The sequence below is a fragment of the Eleginops maclovinus genome, chromosome 8 (assembly GCF_036324505.1).
Source record: "Eleginops maclovinus isolate JMC-PN-2008 ecotype Puerto Natales chromosome 8, JC_Emac_rtc_rv5, whole genome shotgun sequence".
Taxonomy (NCBI): domain Eukaryota; kingdom Metazoa; phylum Chordata; class Actinopteri; order Perciformes; family Eleginopidae; genus Eleginops; species Eleginops maclovinus.
The window spans coordinates 791,649-806,698 of NC_086356.1; the positions used below are offsets into that span (position 1 = coordinate 791,649).

At 44.7% G+C, this 15,050-nt stretch overlaps 1 protein-coding gene across 1 annotated transcript in view; it reads left to right on the forward strand.

The window, feature by feature from the left end:
* Positions 1-15,050, forward strand: part of mtrex (Mtr4 exosome RNA helicase) — an 18,074-nt gene continuing 3,024 nt past the window's right edge. Inside the window, exons 1-21 of the mRNA XM_063888800.1 lie at positions 1-147; positions 1,023-1,157; positions 2,385-2,451; positions 2,541-2,603; positions 2,694-2,806; positions 3,547-3,721; positions 3,819-3,909; positions 4,569-4,693; positions 4,781-4,879; positions 4,988-5,105; positions 5,299-5,430; positions 6,514-6,593; positions 6,903-7,013; positions 7,392-7,493; positions 8,888-9,013; positions 10,193-10,343; positions 10,563-10,735; positions 10,832-10,900; positions 11,321-11,446; positions 11,576-11,686; positions 11,777-11,965. Coding sequence (XP_063744870.1) covers positions 47-147; positions 1,023-1,157; positions 2,385-2,451; positions 2,541-2,603; positions 2,694-2,806; positions 3,547-3,721; positions 3,819-3,909; positions 4,569-4,693; positions 4,781-4,879; positions 4,988-5,105; positions 5,299-5,430; positions 6,514-6,593; positions 6,903-7,013; positions 7,392-7,493; positions 8,888-9,013; positions 10,193-10,343; positions 10,563-10,735; positions 10,832-10,900; positions 11,321-11,446; positions 11,576-11,686; positions 11,777-11,965 — 2,457 coding nt within the window. The 5' untranslated portion in view covers positions 1-46. The remainder of the gene's footprint in view (positions 148-1,022; positions 1,158-2,384; positions 2,452-2,540; positions 2,604-2,693; positions 2,807-3,546; positions 3,722-3,818; positions 3,910-4,568; positions 4,694-4,780; positions 4,880-4,987; positions 5,106-5,298; positions 5,431-6,513; positions 6,594-6,902; positions 7,014-7,391; positions 7,494-8,887; positions 9,014-10,192; positions 10,344-10,562; positions 10,736-10,831; positions 10,901-11,320; positions 11,447-11,575; positions 11,687-11,776; positions 11,966-15,050) is intronic.

Below are 15,050 nucleotides of genomic sequence, written 5' to 3' on the forward strand. Positions count from 1 at the left end.
CAAACCTCGTGTTGTATTGTGGGAAGAAGTTTTGCCCCTAACAATCATGGCGGACGCTTTTGGAGACGGTTTGTTCAGCGTGTTTGACGATGAACAACAAACTACCACAAGTAAAAAGATACCCGCTTCTCTGACTCCAGAAATCGGGTAAAGCCTTGTTTTCTGTTGCGTATTTAACGTTTGGAATCCCGATGTTAAATTGCGTACAGAAACCTGAACGCAGCAATAACAATGCTAACGTGGCTAATGTTGCTAATGCTGCTAACTGCTAATGAAAACTCACATTAAACACGTGTTATGGTCATTAACGTTTATTGACATTGTTTCTGCTTTTCCTTTGTTGTGTTTTGTGTAACGTTAAACACCATATGTGTGTAATTTAAGAAGTTAATCATCACAAGAGTCAAGCTAGCCTAACTCGTGTTGCGTTCAAGTGTTCTATTTTTCTATGATTTATTGCAACGGCTTGTCTTTATAAACATACTTTATTATATTTTATTTAATCATTATGGCACACTTTAAATTTAACTTAATATGTATCAATATTTTATTATATTTTAATTTAGTCATTCATGCCACATTTTTTATTTTGACCTCTTTGATTTATTTATATAAAAGTATACATTTGCATATGAAATATGTTTGCTAAAATAATCAAATTATTAATTACAAATGTATCTATTTTTTACTTTCAAACTGAAGGATAACTTTTAAAATACTAAAAATTATACTTTCTTTGCTTCTTAAGTGTCTAATTTTCTATAATCCAGAACAATTTGCACAGCTGTAATGTATATACTACATCATTTCTATATACTTCTGTTGCTCAGTGAAGTTCTCTTTTACAGATTATGAAAATTAATTCATTATTTTCTTTATATTGTGTTTTATTTTTTAGATACCCTTGTAATAATGTCTTTACGGAGAATCTGTTAAATATTTGCTGTTTATTTGTATGCATGTCTGTCTGTGTTGCGTCCAAGTGTCAGCTAACAGTTCTGTGTGTTTTTTCTTTTTGACAGGAAAGTTATTACTAAAAATGGCGCTGAAAAAGATGCTGGTGCTGCCATCAAGAGGGAGGCGGACAGTGACGGAGGAGAGGAGGTTCTGTTCGGGAAGAAAGCCCGACAAGACACCGTCTCTGCCAACGACCTGAAGTAAGATAAATGCACCTCGTCTTCTGTAATCGTGTTCCACTACTGGAGAAACACTGTCTTGAGCAGGCTTGGAATTTCGTAATTTCAGGGGGAAAGCCATTTGGCCTTTTGTGTCACAATGTTTTTTGGGCACAAAGGCCAATGAGGGAAAAATTAGGATTTGGAGCTTACAAATAAACAACCTAACTTTCTGATAAAACACAGGAATGACTTTTTAACTGCACATTGAATAGAGTAGTTTTTCATTCAGGTGTGCGGCAAAAAATAAATCAGAAGTGGAGCAAAGCGCTCGCAGCCTCACTGAAACATCAGCTCATAAGTCAGAGCTGATTGGCTGTAAGTGTGTGTGTGTGTGTGTGTGTGTGTGTGCAAAAGTGTAGTTATGCAGAGGAGACGAGAGGGCTTAGACTACATCAGTGGTGAATAATACAAACAGAACATGAAAGAAGTTGACCCTCTACTGGAGCTTTGGTGAGCGGAAGTATAGTTCATGTGTCGATGGATCGATTGCTATTGTAACCACGGTGACGAGAGTCTGTGTTTTCCTACAGTCTGATGTTTTCATGCTGAGGCATCACAGTTGTTGTTATTGGTAAGTTTTGCTTTGTGGTAGCGCTCTTACTGCCATGTTTTAAGGTACAGAAAGCCTTTATATATCTAAGTTGTTCGTGCCCCACCAGTTTTGTACATATAAAACGCCACTGGGTGAGGGGAAGGGAGGTTCCTACAGAGAGAGAGAGAGACGGGGGAATGCTATGGGAGAGCTAACGGTATATGTGTGTGTGATAATTAACGTACTTCTTTGTTGTTTTGCCGTGGTTCCGGACGACAGTAACCTGTCTCAGAAGTGAATAAACTCACGGACAAAAGGAGACACGAGGCCTCCTCGTATCCTTACAGCGAGACGCTGCAATGATGATCGAATGATGCGATGATGACTGTGAGGTGCAGGCAACAAATCCAAGCTACAAGGACTAATGCAGTTCAGAGCCCAGACCACCGCTCTGACGCTTTTAAAGCAACTTCGAAATTTGAACAGAATCAGGGCTCAACGGCCACGGTGGCCGTAGGACGTACAATTATTTTCGGGGCATCACGGCCAGACCGAGGGGCAATGAAGGCCATGGCCATCATGGCCGCCGTGAAATTCCCACCCTGGTCTTGAGATCGTGCAGAATGTGTTTTAACCTCTGCGTAGGTAACGGGTGTTCTCTTTATTTCCTTCAGTCTTGCAGAGTTTATGCCCCAAGTGAAGGTGGAGCAGGTTGAGACTGTGGAAGGATGCTCGCACGAGGTAAAGGAACCAAAGCAAGGTGACAGATTAGTCACAAATGTGTTGAAAATACGTCTGATTTAATGATGAATTCTGCCTCTCCCTCTCAGGTCGCTCTGCAGAACAGCGATGAATACAAACCCCTGAAGCCACGAGTGGGGAAAGCAGCCAAGGTATGATGTAGATTCAAATGCATCCAAAACTCTTCAAAGCATTCATTTATTTAATGTATAACCTTTATCTTTGTCTTCCTTGTCTTGCAGGAATACCCTTTTGTTCTGGACCCCTTCCAGCGCGAGGCCATCCTGTGCATCGACAACAACCAGTCTGTGCTGGTGTCGGCCCACACCTCTGCTGGAAAGACTGTCTGTGCTGAGTGAGTATCTGATACATATGGTCAAAACGAAGTGCACTTACTGTAGGAGTCTAAAGCATGCAAGTGAAACCAGAAACGGTGCATTTGGCCTTCGTTCTTGTGCAATCTTTACCGTGGGACTGTTGGCACTGGTGTGTGTGCTGCATGGTGTTGTGTTGGTTGTTGACACAGATCATACCGTCACCATAGCCCCGTTTTATGACTCATGAGGAATAAAGTGGTTTTCTGGACTCTTTTGTGGAGAAAAGTAGTCAAAAACATGCCGCTGTTAATGGGAGTGCATTTGTATTCAAGTATAAGAAATGACTGTCTATTAAAATGTCCTGTTGAGTTTCTTAATGTTTACAGACAATCAGGCAGTCACTAAACCGTTAAGGTGCAAGAGAGGAATGCACTTTTCCTGGTGGCACAGAAATACTAATCTTTTAGTCAGTGTTTGTTAGACTGACGTTCAGTTGAATTTGTATTTGTGTCTTTTATTATTTACTCTTCTATTGTATTTATTATATATTTCTTAATACTTTAATAATTAATGACGTTATTTATAAATAATGTAACATCAAGTTTTTATTTCGCCTTTTTAATTTCCTTTAATTCCATAAGCTTGTGTGTCTTTAAAGTGTAAATGCTGGCACAGCTGCTTATCTGTTTAGCCTCTCTTAAATGAAATGTCTTTCTCCTGAGTTTAGTTAACTATGGTTATTTACTGCCAACCAATCTCCACTCTCCTCCTCCTGCAGATATGCCATCGCCCTGGCGCTCAGGGAGAAGCAGAGGGTGATCTTCACCAGCCCGATCAAAGCTCTCTCCAACCAGAAGTACAGAGAGATGTACGAGGAGTTCCAGGACGTGGGTCTGATGACGGGAGACGTCACCATCAACCCCACCGCCTCCTGCCTCGTCATGACCACAGAGGTGAGGAAACCTGGAGCCATTATAGATATGTCACCCTGTGTGCGTTCAGTGGGAAACTGAGAGGTTTTTCTGACATGCTAAATGTTTTTCCTCCCAGATCCTGAGGAGCATGCTGTACCGAGGCTCTGAGATCATGAGGGAGGTGGCCTGGGTGGTCTTTGATGAGATCCATTACATGAGAGACTCAGGTGAGGACAGGATACCATGTTAAAGTGCTGCCAGGAAACAATCTCTCTGTGGGTCAGAAAGGGTTTAATGAGTCCAGAGATATGGAGGTGGGGTCAGATGTCTGGTCAGACGGCAGAGACAGCTTACGGAGAATAAATAGGGGATGGATGTCCGGTGGGTCTGCGGGGGACGAGTGGCAGGCAGCAGGCTGACACTGACTGAGATTTCTGATCCTTTCTTTTACTCTCCTTTTTTCTGGAGAGGAAGTAAAGGAACCGGAGCTCTGGATCTATTTGTTGTTGGAGGTGCAGCTGTTGTTGACTCAGCAGCTTTAAGACGTGAAGACACTTTTATTTTAATGCAGGATTTACACCTGAAAGTGGGCGGGGCTTAAATTAGACGTTAGCGCCTCATGCTATCTTTTTCTAGAAAAAACTAGGACTAAAACAAACTGAATGCAAGATATGTTTTACTTTCATTAAATTCTTAACTGGTTGGAAGCTTTATGAGAACAAGCAGCATTATTTCGAGGCTTTAGGGAAACGTTATGGTCAATATAACAACAAGCCTTCTATGGTTATTTAATGGGCATTTATTGGGCTTATTATCAAACCTTGTGAACTGTGCAAAATGAGAATGATTATAGATTAAATAATGACAACCGCTCCGTGTGTTTCAGAGCGTGGTGTGGTCTGGGAGGAGACCATCATCCTTCTCCCCGATAACGTGCGCTACGTCTTCCTGTCGGCCACCATCCCCAACGCCAAGCAGTTTGCAGAGTGGATTTGCCACCTCCACAAGCAGGTGGGACGCTTAACGAGCATAGTCATTAATGTCCCTCTCTCTCTGCATCACATTATAAAATGAATGCCTGGTTTCTGTTTCCTGCAGCCCTGCCATGTCGTCTACACAGAGTACCGCCCCACTCCGCTGCAGCACTACATCTTCCCAGCAGGGGGCGACGGGCTCCACCTGGTGGTGGATGAGAATGTAAGGACACCTGTAACCTGAGTATTTGAAGAGTTAATTAATCCTAGTCAACACAGACTAGATGTGTGTGGTTGCTTTCTGGCGAATGTCTGCATGTGTGTTCCTCAGGGAGACTTCAGAGAGGATAACTTCAACACAGCCATGCAGGTGCTGAGAGACGCCGGGGATTCTGGGGGAAGCGGAGGAGGGAAGTGGGACCCGAGAGGACGGAAAGGAGGCACCAGAGGTCAGTTACGAAATGTCTTCAACAACATGCCTTTTAAATATTCCAAAAGTCCCTCGAAAATAAAACTGGGAAGCAGCTTTTGTATATTTTATTACTGATGTTTTACCCTTTATTTATTACATGTTTAGCATCCTGTGTCTGGAAACTGCGTTAAAAATAACCCTCTGTTACTATTATATGATCCAATCCTCAGGTCCGTCCAGCGTGTTTAAGATCGTGAAGATGATCATGGAGAGGAACTTCCAGCCCGTCATCATCTTCAGCTTCAGCAAGAAGGAGTGTGAGGCGTACGCTCTGCAGGTGGCCAAGCTCGACTTCAACACAGGTGAGTGTGTGTGTTCATCACAGGAAGACTCATTTTGAGCTTTAGATAAATGTGTAACACTTTTCCCACAATTTTCTTACTTTAAGACGATTTCCCAAATCTTTTTGAATCGATGAATAGAAAATGAATGATAACGATGCAGTACGAATATTCCTACTCACCTGTCACCTGTCACCTGTCACCTGTCACCTGTCACCTGTCACCTGTGCAATTAATATTTATTCTGGTTATTTTTTGACTGTTTTATAATGCATTTGTCAGCTTTTGAGTATTAATTGTACAAAGCACATACATTCTTTAGAGAGTATTAGAGGAGGAGCTGAAATGGGGACAACAAAACTGCTGAACAAAAATTGAAATTGTTCGCAAACAGAGCTGAGAATTCCTGCTTTCAGAGTGAGAGCTTGAACGCATCTCATTGTAGCTGCACAGCTGTCTGCTTTTCGGAGATAAGTGAAGTTTGGACATGAAAAGAGCTGTCGGCGCTGCCAGGTTTTGCTCAGGAAACTAAACAAATAAACGGCCAAAGATAATACCTCCTCCATCAGTTTCATTTAGAGAATGTTCCTGAACAGACCTTTTAAACTGGTTGTCCTAGAAGAACACGCAGATGGTTTCCGGTTTAATTTGACCTGAGAAACTTTATTTATAATAAACGTTTCTGACTTACATGAGCAGGAAGTTTTCCCAGAGTAGCTTCTGTGACAGACTCAGATGGCAAACAGGGCAACGTTATGAGCACAGACAGAAAAAAGGTGACAGATTGGGGCTGTGAAATAGAGGACGGATTCTCTTCCTCCGTCTCGTTGTGGTTTCACTTTTCCTGCGAGCCTCAAAACCTCTCCGAGTTTCCACATCCCCCAAACACGCCAAGGACATAATATCTGAAGCATGTAGGAGCAACTGAGACACAGTTCTGCTGTGTGTGTGTGTGTGTGTGTGTGTGTGTGTGTGTGTGTGTGTGTGTGTGTGTGTGTGTGTGTGTGTGTGTGTGTGTGTGTGTGTGTGTGTGTGTGTGTGTGTGTGTGTGTGTGTGTGTGTGATCTCTTTCTAATATCCTGTTCTCCGTCTGTCTCTCTGCAGAGGAGGAGAAGCGTCTGGTGGAGGAGGTGTTCAGCAACGCAGTGGACTGTCTGTCAGACGAGGATAAGAAGCTCCCCCAGGTGAGCCGGACTCTGCAGGTGTTGGTGCATGTCAATGATCTGCAAAGGCACAAACACATGAACCTGGACAAGGGTCCCCCTTTAAATCCCAGGATCCTGTTCTGCTCAGAGACAGTCGGGCCTCCTCTGGTACAGCTGGTAGAAATATCCAGCTCTCAGATTTGATTCATTCTGTAAACGTTCCTTTTGAAGATGAATTATAAGTCGTGATTAAGGGCTTACGTCTGAAGGTGCGTGGTTTAGGTCGCTTGAAGGCGCTTGAATCCCTGTAAACAAACTCTTACCTGTGTTGTTGTTGTTGTTGTGCAGGTGGAGCACGTGCTGCCTCTGCTGAAGAGAGGGATAGGAATCCATCACGGAGGTCTGCTGCCCATCCTGAAGGAGACCATCGAGATCCTGTTCTCTGAGGGACTCATCAAGGTACGACTTCCTGCTCCTCTTCATCTTCGTCTTCTTCTCTTCGTCTTCATTTCCTCTTTTTCTTGCTCTTCTTCTTCCTCCTCCTCTTCCTCTTTGCGTCTTCTGTTTCTCCCCCTTCTCTCATTCTCCCTCTTCCTCCTCTTCCTCAGTGAATACATAAACCCAGAATAGAGGGGACCTCTCTCCCCTCCTGATGAGCTGCTCTCAGCTCTCCCTTCCTGCCTTTGTTTCCTGAACCACCCTCCCATCAGAAGCAGCTTCACTGGTTTCCTTTACCAGTGCAGACTGGTCTCTGACCCTCTCAGCCAATGGTATCTGATCTGAAGATGACCCCCTCTGACCCTCTGACCTCTGACCCTCTCTCCTCTCTCCTCTCAGGCTCTGTTCGCTACAGAGACGTTCGCCATGGGCATCAACATGCCGGCCCGCACCGTGCTCTTCACCAGCGCCCGCAAGTTCGACGGCAAGAACCACCGCTTCGTAAGAGCACACACACACACACCAAACTCACTCACTCACTCACTCACTCACTCACTCACTCACTCACTCACTCACTCACTCACTCACTCACTCACTCACTCACTCACTCACTCACTCAGCGTGTTGCTCTGAAGCCTTTATAAGGTCTCAGAGTCCTGCAGCCACATGAACTGCCACGTGTTGTTCATAGGAGTGTGTGTGTGTGTGTGTGTGTGTGTCTGTGTCTGTGACTGTGTGCGGACCTGCCGTCACTTTAGAGATCTCCAAGAGCTTCATCAGAAACATCTGGAGGCGCTGCTGGTGCCAGAGCTCCACGCAGGCACTCACACTCACACACTCACACACTCACACTCACACACTCACACATATTTCTTATTCCTGTTTCAAATCAAAAGTGTTGCATCACAGAAGCATTCTCATCTGGCTTTGAGTTTTGCCTTTTTTTTGCACAAAGACCCCCACATATTCTCCAGAGGCGCCAGGAATCAGGCTCTCCTCGGGAGGCTCGATGCTGCTTATTTTTTTAACCAATATGGAGATGTCTTCCTGCCTATTTTTGCTAATATAAGCACACATTTCTTCCTCTAATTGCAGCAAATATCACGTCTCTCCTGTGGTGGAATCAGCCCTGTATGATGCATATTCTAAATGAGTGCTCGTGCTTTGCAGACTGTTGCTGATGGGAACAAATAATGATGTATAAACCAGTAGGAAGCCACGATGTGCAAAATAAATCCTTAAAATTCACAAAAAAGGCTACACTTTTCTATAAGCTGCGGACAACCCGTTGATATCAGCTGATGGTCAAACAAACCAATATCTTCATGACTTAATGCATACATATTAGCCTTCATCGTCCTGTTCTGCAGATCCTTCTGTGTACAAATAAACCTCCAACCTGCAGACATCATGTCAGCGTCTCGGTGCATAATTCAGCATCATTTTTCATAACAGCAAATATGTTTATTTAAAATCCAGTTACCTCCTGCGTTACAACCCTACATCGTGTCTTCCCTACAATAAAAAGTCCTCCTCTTTGCGTCCTGCTTATTCAGCCGCTGCGTGTCGTGTTATTATAGTCGCTGTTTTCTGTGCAGCCTTATCTTCTCCTGCTTCTAAACTTTGTTGAATTTGCTGTAACTCTATGCACGCTCTGGTCGGATGCAAACTGGATTTTATTTGACTGTGTGTTGATAATAAAGTGGAATGTAATCAGAACTTGAACCCCAGTCCGTCGGTTCTGCACTTTTCTGTAAGCTTTGTATTTCCTCTTCTCTCTCTGCTCTTTACAGGGGTTTTCTACACAGGTCCGAGTCTTTGTCAGATGCTTTAAAGAACTGATATCTGTCCTCTCAACGTCCTCCTAATGTCCCGTGTGTTTGTATCTGGTGCAGATCACATCGGGCGAGTACATCCAGATGTCCGGGCGAGCCGGCAGGAGAGGAATGGACGACCGAGGGATCGTTATCTTCATGGTGGACGAGAAGATGAGTCCGTCCATCGGCAAGCAGCTCCTCAAGGTGACCTCCATACTGCTGCCTCTCTCAGGGTCCTGATGCTCCTCATTCTCCTCTTCGGGGCTGTCTTGAGTGGAAACAGTTTGCTGGATCCTCGAGGCGTTCAGGGGAGCCAGAGTGTCTCTGATCTGACACGTTTTATAGCCGCTATAAATATGTATCTGCTCAGCTTTTTAAAGCGGTCATGTTGATGAAAACCACTAACTCACTGAGCGTCTGGGGGAAATCTGGGCTCCAGAATATCTGCTTTTCTTGAGGTTGGAGTTTAGTTAGTTCTGCAGGTTTTGGTGCATGTACAGTGGGGCAAACAAGTATTTAGTCAGCCACCAATTGTGCAAGTTCTCCCATTTAAAAAGATGAGAGAGGCCTTTAATTTTTATCATAGGTATACCTTCAACTATGAGAGACAGAATGGGGGAAACAATCCAGGAAATCACATTGTAGGATTTTAATGAATTGATTTCAAATGATTGTGGAAAATAAGTATTTGGTCAATAACAAAAGTTCATCTCAATACTTTGTTATATACCCTTTGTTGGCAATGACAGAGGTCAAAGGTTTTCTGTAAGTCTTCACAAGGTTTCCACACTGTTGCTGGTATTTTGGCCCATTCCTCCATGCAGATCTCCACTAAAGCAGTGATGTGTTGGGACTGTCGCTGGGCAACACGGACTTTCAACTCCCTCCAAAGATTTTCTATGGGGTTGAGATCTGGAGACTGGCTAGGCCACTCCAGGACCTTGAAATGCTTCTTACGAAGCCACTCCTTCGTTGCCCTGGCGGTGTGTTTGGGATCACTGTCATGCTGAAAGACCCAGCCACGCTTCATCTTCAGTGCCCTTGCTGATGGAAGGAGGTTTTCACTCTAAATCTCACGATACATGGCCAAATACTTATTTTACAGAGGAATTCATTAAAATCCTACAATGTGATTTCCTGGATTGTTTCCCCCATTCTGTCTCTCATAGTTGAGGTATACCTATGATAACAAGTTACAGGCCTCTCTCATCTTTTTAAATGGGAGAACTTGCAGAATTGGTGGCTGACTAAATACTGTTCTGCCCCACTGTAAATGGTCTGCAGTTATACCACAGTGTAGGAATACCACATTTGTGTTATTCTTCATTAGATGCTTGCTGCTAAATATAAAATACAGCTTTTATTTGTTTGCTTCTCGCTCAGGGGACCGCAGACCCTCTGAACTCGGCCTTCCACCTGACCTACAACATGGTGCTGAACCTGCTGCGGGTGGAGGAGATAAACCCCGAGTACATGCTGGAGAAATCGTTCTACCAGTTCCAGCACTACAGGGCCCTACCCGGCGTCGTGGAGAGTCAGTACCTCATTTAATACTTTATTTATACTTGGTTTACTACAGACACTCTGCAGGATGAGAAAGTTACCTGTATAGGAGGTTAACTTATGATCTGATATGTTCCTACTGTTGAATATAAATGGCAAGCACCTCTTATTGATAGGATGTTCTAAAAGCTAAGATAAACACACGTTTTAGTCCTTTAGTGATATATCTCCACTGTATTTTCCTGTGCAGAGATGCAGAAGTACGAGGCGCAGTACAACAGCATCGAGATCCCCAACGAGGAGGGCGTGGTGACCTACTTCAAAATCCGACAGCAGCTCGCCAAGCTGGGCAAAGAGATCCAGGAGTTCACCCACAAACCCAAATACTGCTTACCCTTCCTGCAGCCTGGCAGGCTGGTCAAGGTGATGCCTCACACACACACCTCACACACACGCAGTTCAATGGTAATAACTGTATATGTGAGCCTGTAATTAAATGGCTCCTTGTTTAAACCTCAGGTCAAAAATGATGACGCTGACTTTGGCTGGGGGGTCGTTGTGAACTTTTGCAAGAAGTCGAACGTGAAGGTGAGTTTGATAGATTTGTTTGTGAGCTCATTTACATCTGGATGAGACTTCTAAATAATAGTATTTTATTTATTATTAGGATTTATTTTCCTGTAAAGTTTTAGTTCATTTTAATTTATGTTTCTATAATTAGTTTTATATTTAATTGTAAAATAATAACTTATTTTAACTTTTCTTTCTTTTTCTGTTTATTTAATTTATGTTTATTTAAATAACATTTTTATAGGATTTCTTTAAACTTCTAATATTTATATCTTTTAAATTCTATTTTATTGCAGTTTTTTTGTTGCTTTAATTTCTTATATATTTAAATGTATTTAAAAAAATCTTTTATTTACTTTATTTTATCCGTCACTAAACCCGGTTTCCCCCGGTATAAATCAAATGTTCTGATTCTGATCATTCTGTTCCCCCTCGTAGTCCAGCACGGACTCTGAGCCGCTGTACGTGGTGGAGGTTCTGGTTCACTGCAGTAAGGACAGCGTGAAGGAGGCTGCCACGGAGGCGGCTAAACCTGCAGCTCCAGGAGAGACCGGGGAGATGCAGGTGAGGGACACACACACACACACACACACACACACACACACACACACACGTAGATATATAACAAATGGAGGGAGCCAGGGAGACGCTGCCTTCAGGGTCCTCCTTAAATGTGGTTCTGTTGTTCCACAGGTGGTCCCAGTGATGCTGCACCTCCTGACCTCCATCAGCTCCGTCCGTCTGTACATCCCCAAAGACCTGAGGCCCTTCGACAACAGGCAGCTGATGCTTAAGTCCATACAGGTAGGAGAACCTGTCAATCACACACTGGTTCCACTGGTCTGAAACCACTCTGAATCATCCCTCTCTCTTTCCCTCCCCCCAAACATTCAGGAGGTGCAGAAACGCTTCCCAGACGGAGTTCCCCTCCTGGACCCAGTGGACGACATGGGCATCAAAGACCCAGCGCTGAAGAAGGTGATCCAGAAGGTGGAGGCCTTCGAGCACCGCATGTACTCCCACCCCCTGCACAGCGACCCCAACCTGGAGTCCGTGTACTCGCTCTGTGAAAAGAAAGCTCTGGTGAGGCACACACACACACACACACACACACACACACACACACACACACACACACACACACACACACACACACACACACACACACACACACACACACACACACACACACACACACACCATTCCTGGGGGGCGTCCCCTTTCCTGTAGGTCCTCAAACGCCTCCTTTGGACTCCTCTTGGTTTAGTTCCGGAACACGGTGACATCACGGTGACACAGTGTGCTCCTATTGGCTAGTGCTCCATCACATTGTAGGTGGCAGGCTAAGGGGCGGGACATGTCTTAGTGGTTGACCAATCACGACAGAGCTACCAATCAGATCACTATAATAATAATAATAATAATAATAATAATAATAATAATTATAATATAATTATTATTATTATTATTATTATTATTATTAATTATTAATAGTAGATTTTAATTTAGTAATTAATTGGGTTTTACAAACATTTTAACACATGTGAAATGACTCTTAACTATCTATAATTCATACAAAAGTTCCACAAATAAATACAAAAGAACTGTAAATAAAATAAATTAAATTAATAGAATTGCGAACATTTAAAAAACAAAATATTATTTAGTGTTTATGGATCCATTCAAATTCTCACTTTTATAATTTTATACTTATTGTTCTCAATGATTTAGAGACAGATCTACCTCCCTAGAAACCTTACTACATGTCAGACCTCTCAGATTAAACACAGGGGGTTTACTTTGATTATGAATTACTCCCTCCCTCTTGTTAGATTACAGTCTGTGACCTTCAGCTCTCTTCCTGCTTCAGCTCTCTCTTCCTGCTTCAGCTCTCTCTTCCTGCTTCAGCTCTCTCTTCAGCTCTCTCTTCCTACTTCAGCTCTCTCCTCCTGCTTCAGCTCTCTCTTCAGCTCTCTCTTCCTGCTTCAGCTCTCTCCTCCTGCTTCAGCTCTCTCTTCCTGCTTCAGTTCTCTCCTCCTGCTTCAGCTCTCTCCTCCTGCTTCAGCTCTCTCCTGCTTCAGCTCTCTTCCTGCTTCAGCTCTCTCTTCCTGCTTCAGCTCTCTCTTCAGCTCTCTCTTCCTGCTTCAGCTCTCTCTTCAGCTCTCTCTTTCTGCTTCAGCTCTCTCTTCCTGCTTCAGCTCGCTCTTCAGCTCTCTCTTCCTGCTTCAGCTCTCTCTTCATTTCTCTCTTCCTGCTTCAGCTCTCTCCTCCTGCTTCAGCTCTCTCTTCCTGCTTCAGCGCTCTTCCTGGTTCAGCTCTCTTCCTGCTTCAGCTCTCTTCCTGCTTCAGCTCTCTTCCTGCTTCAGCTCTCTCTTCCTGCTTCAGCGCTCTCTTCCTGCTTCAGCTCTCTTCCTGCTTCAGCTCTCTTCCTGCTTCAGCTCTCTCCTCGTGCTTCAGCTCTCTCTTCCTGCTTCAGCTCTCTCTTCAGCTCTCTCTTTCTGCTTCAGCTCTCTCTTCCTGCTTCAGCTCTCTCTTCAGCTCTCTCTTCCTGCTTCAGCTCTCTCTTCATTTCTCTCTTCCTGCTTCAGCTCTCTCCTCCTGCTTCAGCTCTCTCTTCAGCTCTCTCTTCAGCTCTCTCTTCAGCTCTCTCCTCCTGCTTCAGCTCTCTCTTCCTGCTTCAGCTCTCTCTTCCTGCTTCAGCTCTCTCCTCGTGCTTCAGCTCTCTCTTCCTGCTTCAGCTCTCTCTTCAGCTCTCTCTTTCTGCTTCAGCTCTCTCTTCCTGCTTCAGCTCTCTCTTCAGCTCTCTCTTCCTGCTTCAGCTCTCTCTTCATTTCTCTCTTCCTGCTTCAGCTCTCTCCTCCTGCTTCAGCTCTCTCTTCAGCTCTCTCCTCCTGCTTCAGCTCTCTCTTCCTGCTTCAGCTCTCTCCTCCTGCTTCAGCTCTCTCCTCCTGCTTCAGCTCTCTCTTCCTGTTTCAGCTCTCTCATCCTGCTTCAGCTCTCTCCTCCTGCTTCAGCTCTCTTCCTGCATCAGCTCTCTCCTCGTGCTTCAGCTCTCTCCTCGTGCTTCAGCTCTCTCTTCAGCTCTCTCCTCGTGCTTCAGCTCTCTCTTCCTGCTTCAGCTCTCTCTTCCTGCTTCAGCTCTCGTCCTGCTTCAGCTCTCTTCCTGCTTCAGCTCTCTCTTCAGCTCTCTCGTCCTGCTTCAGCTCTCTTCCTGCTTCAGCTCTCTCTTCCTGCTTCAGCTCTCTCTTCCTGCTTCAGCTCTCGTCCTGCTTCAGCTCTCTCTTCCTGCTTCAGCTCTCTCTTCCTGCTTCAGCTCTCTCTTCCTGCTTCAGCTCTCGTCCTGCTTCAGCTCTCGTCCTGCTTCAGCTCTCTCCTCGTGCTTCAGCTCTCTCTTCAGCTCTCTCCTCGTGCTTCAGCTCTCTCTTCAGCTCTCTCCTCGTGCTTCAGCTCTCTCCTCGTGCTTCAGCTCTCTCTTCCTGCTTCAGCTCTCTCTTCCTGCTTCAGCTCTCGTCCTGCTTCAGCTCTCTCTTCCTGCTTCAGCTCTCTCTTCAGCTCTCTCGTCCTGCTTCAGCTCTCTTCCTGCTTCAGCTCTCTCTTCCTGCTTCAGCTCTCTCTTCCTGCTTCAGCTCTCGTCCTGCTTCAGCTCTCTCTTCCTGCTTCAGCTCTCTCTTCCTGCTTCAGCTCTCTCTTCCTGCTTCAGCTCTCGTCCTGCTTCAGCTCTCTCCTCCTGCTTCAGCTCTCTCCTCCTGCTTCAGCTCTCTCTTCCTGCTTCAGCTCTCTTCCTGCTTCAGCTCTCTCTTCCTGCTTCAGCTCTCTCTTCCTGCTTCAGCTCTCTCTTCCTGCTTCAGCTCTGTATATTTTTACATACAAACACAGGAAGAGGGCGAGGCGCTGCAGGAAGAGAGCGAGGGCTTTCTTCCTGCAGCGCCTCGCCCTCCTCATAGGTCATTGTGTCAGATGGAGGAACCTCAGTTTGTTAATATTGAAGAGATGAAGCAGAGGAGGGCAGAGCAGGAAGAGGGCAACATGCAAACTAGTAAGACAGAGAGAGAGAACCGAAACACTGCAATAATAAACCCAAACAAAGCCAGTTATTTTAAATGTTGTTTTATTATCCATGTATTTATTTATTTACTACTTTGATATTATTTAATAAACACTTAAAGCT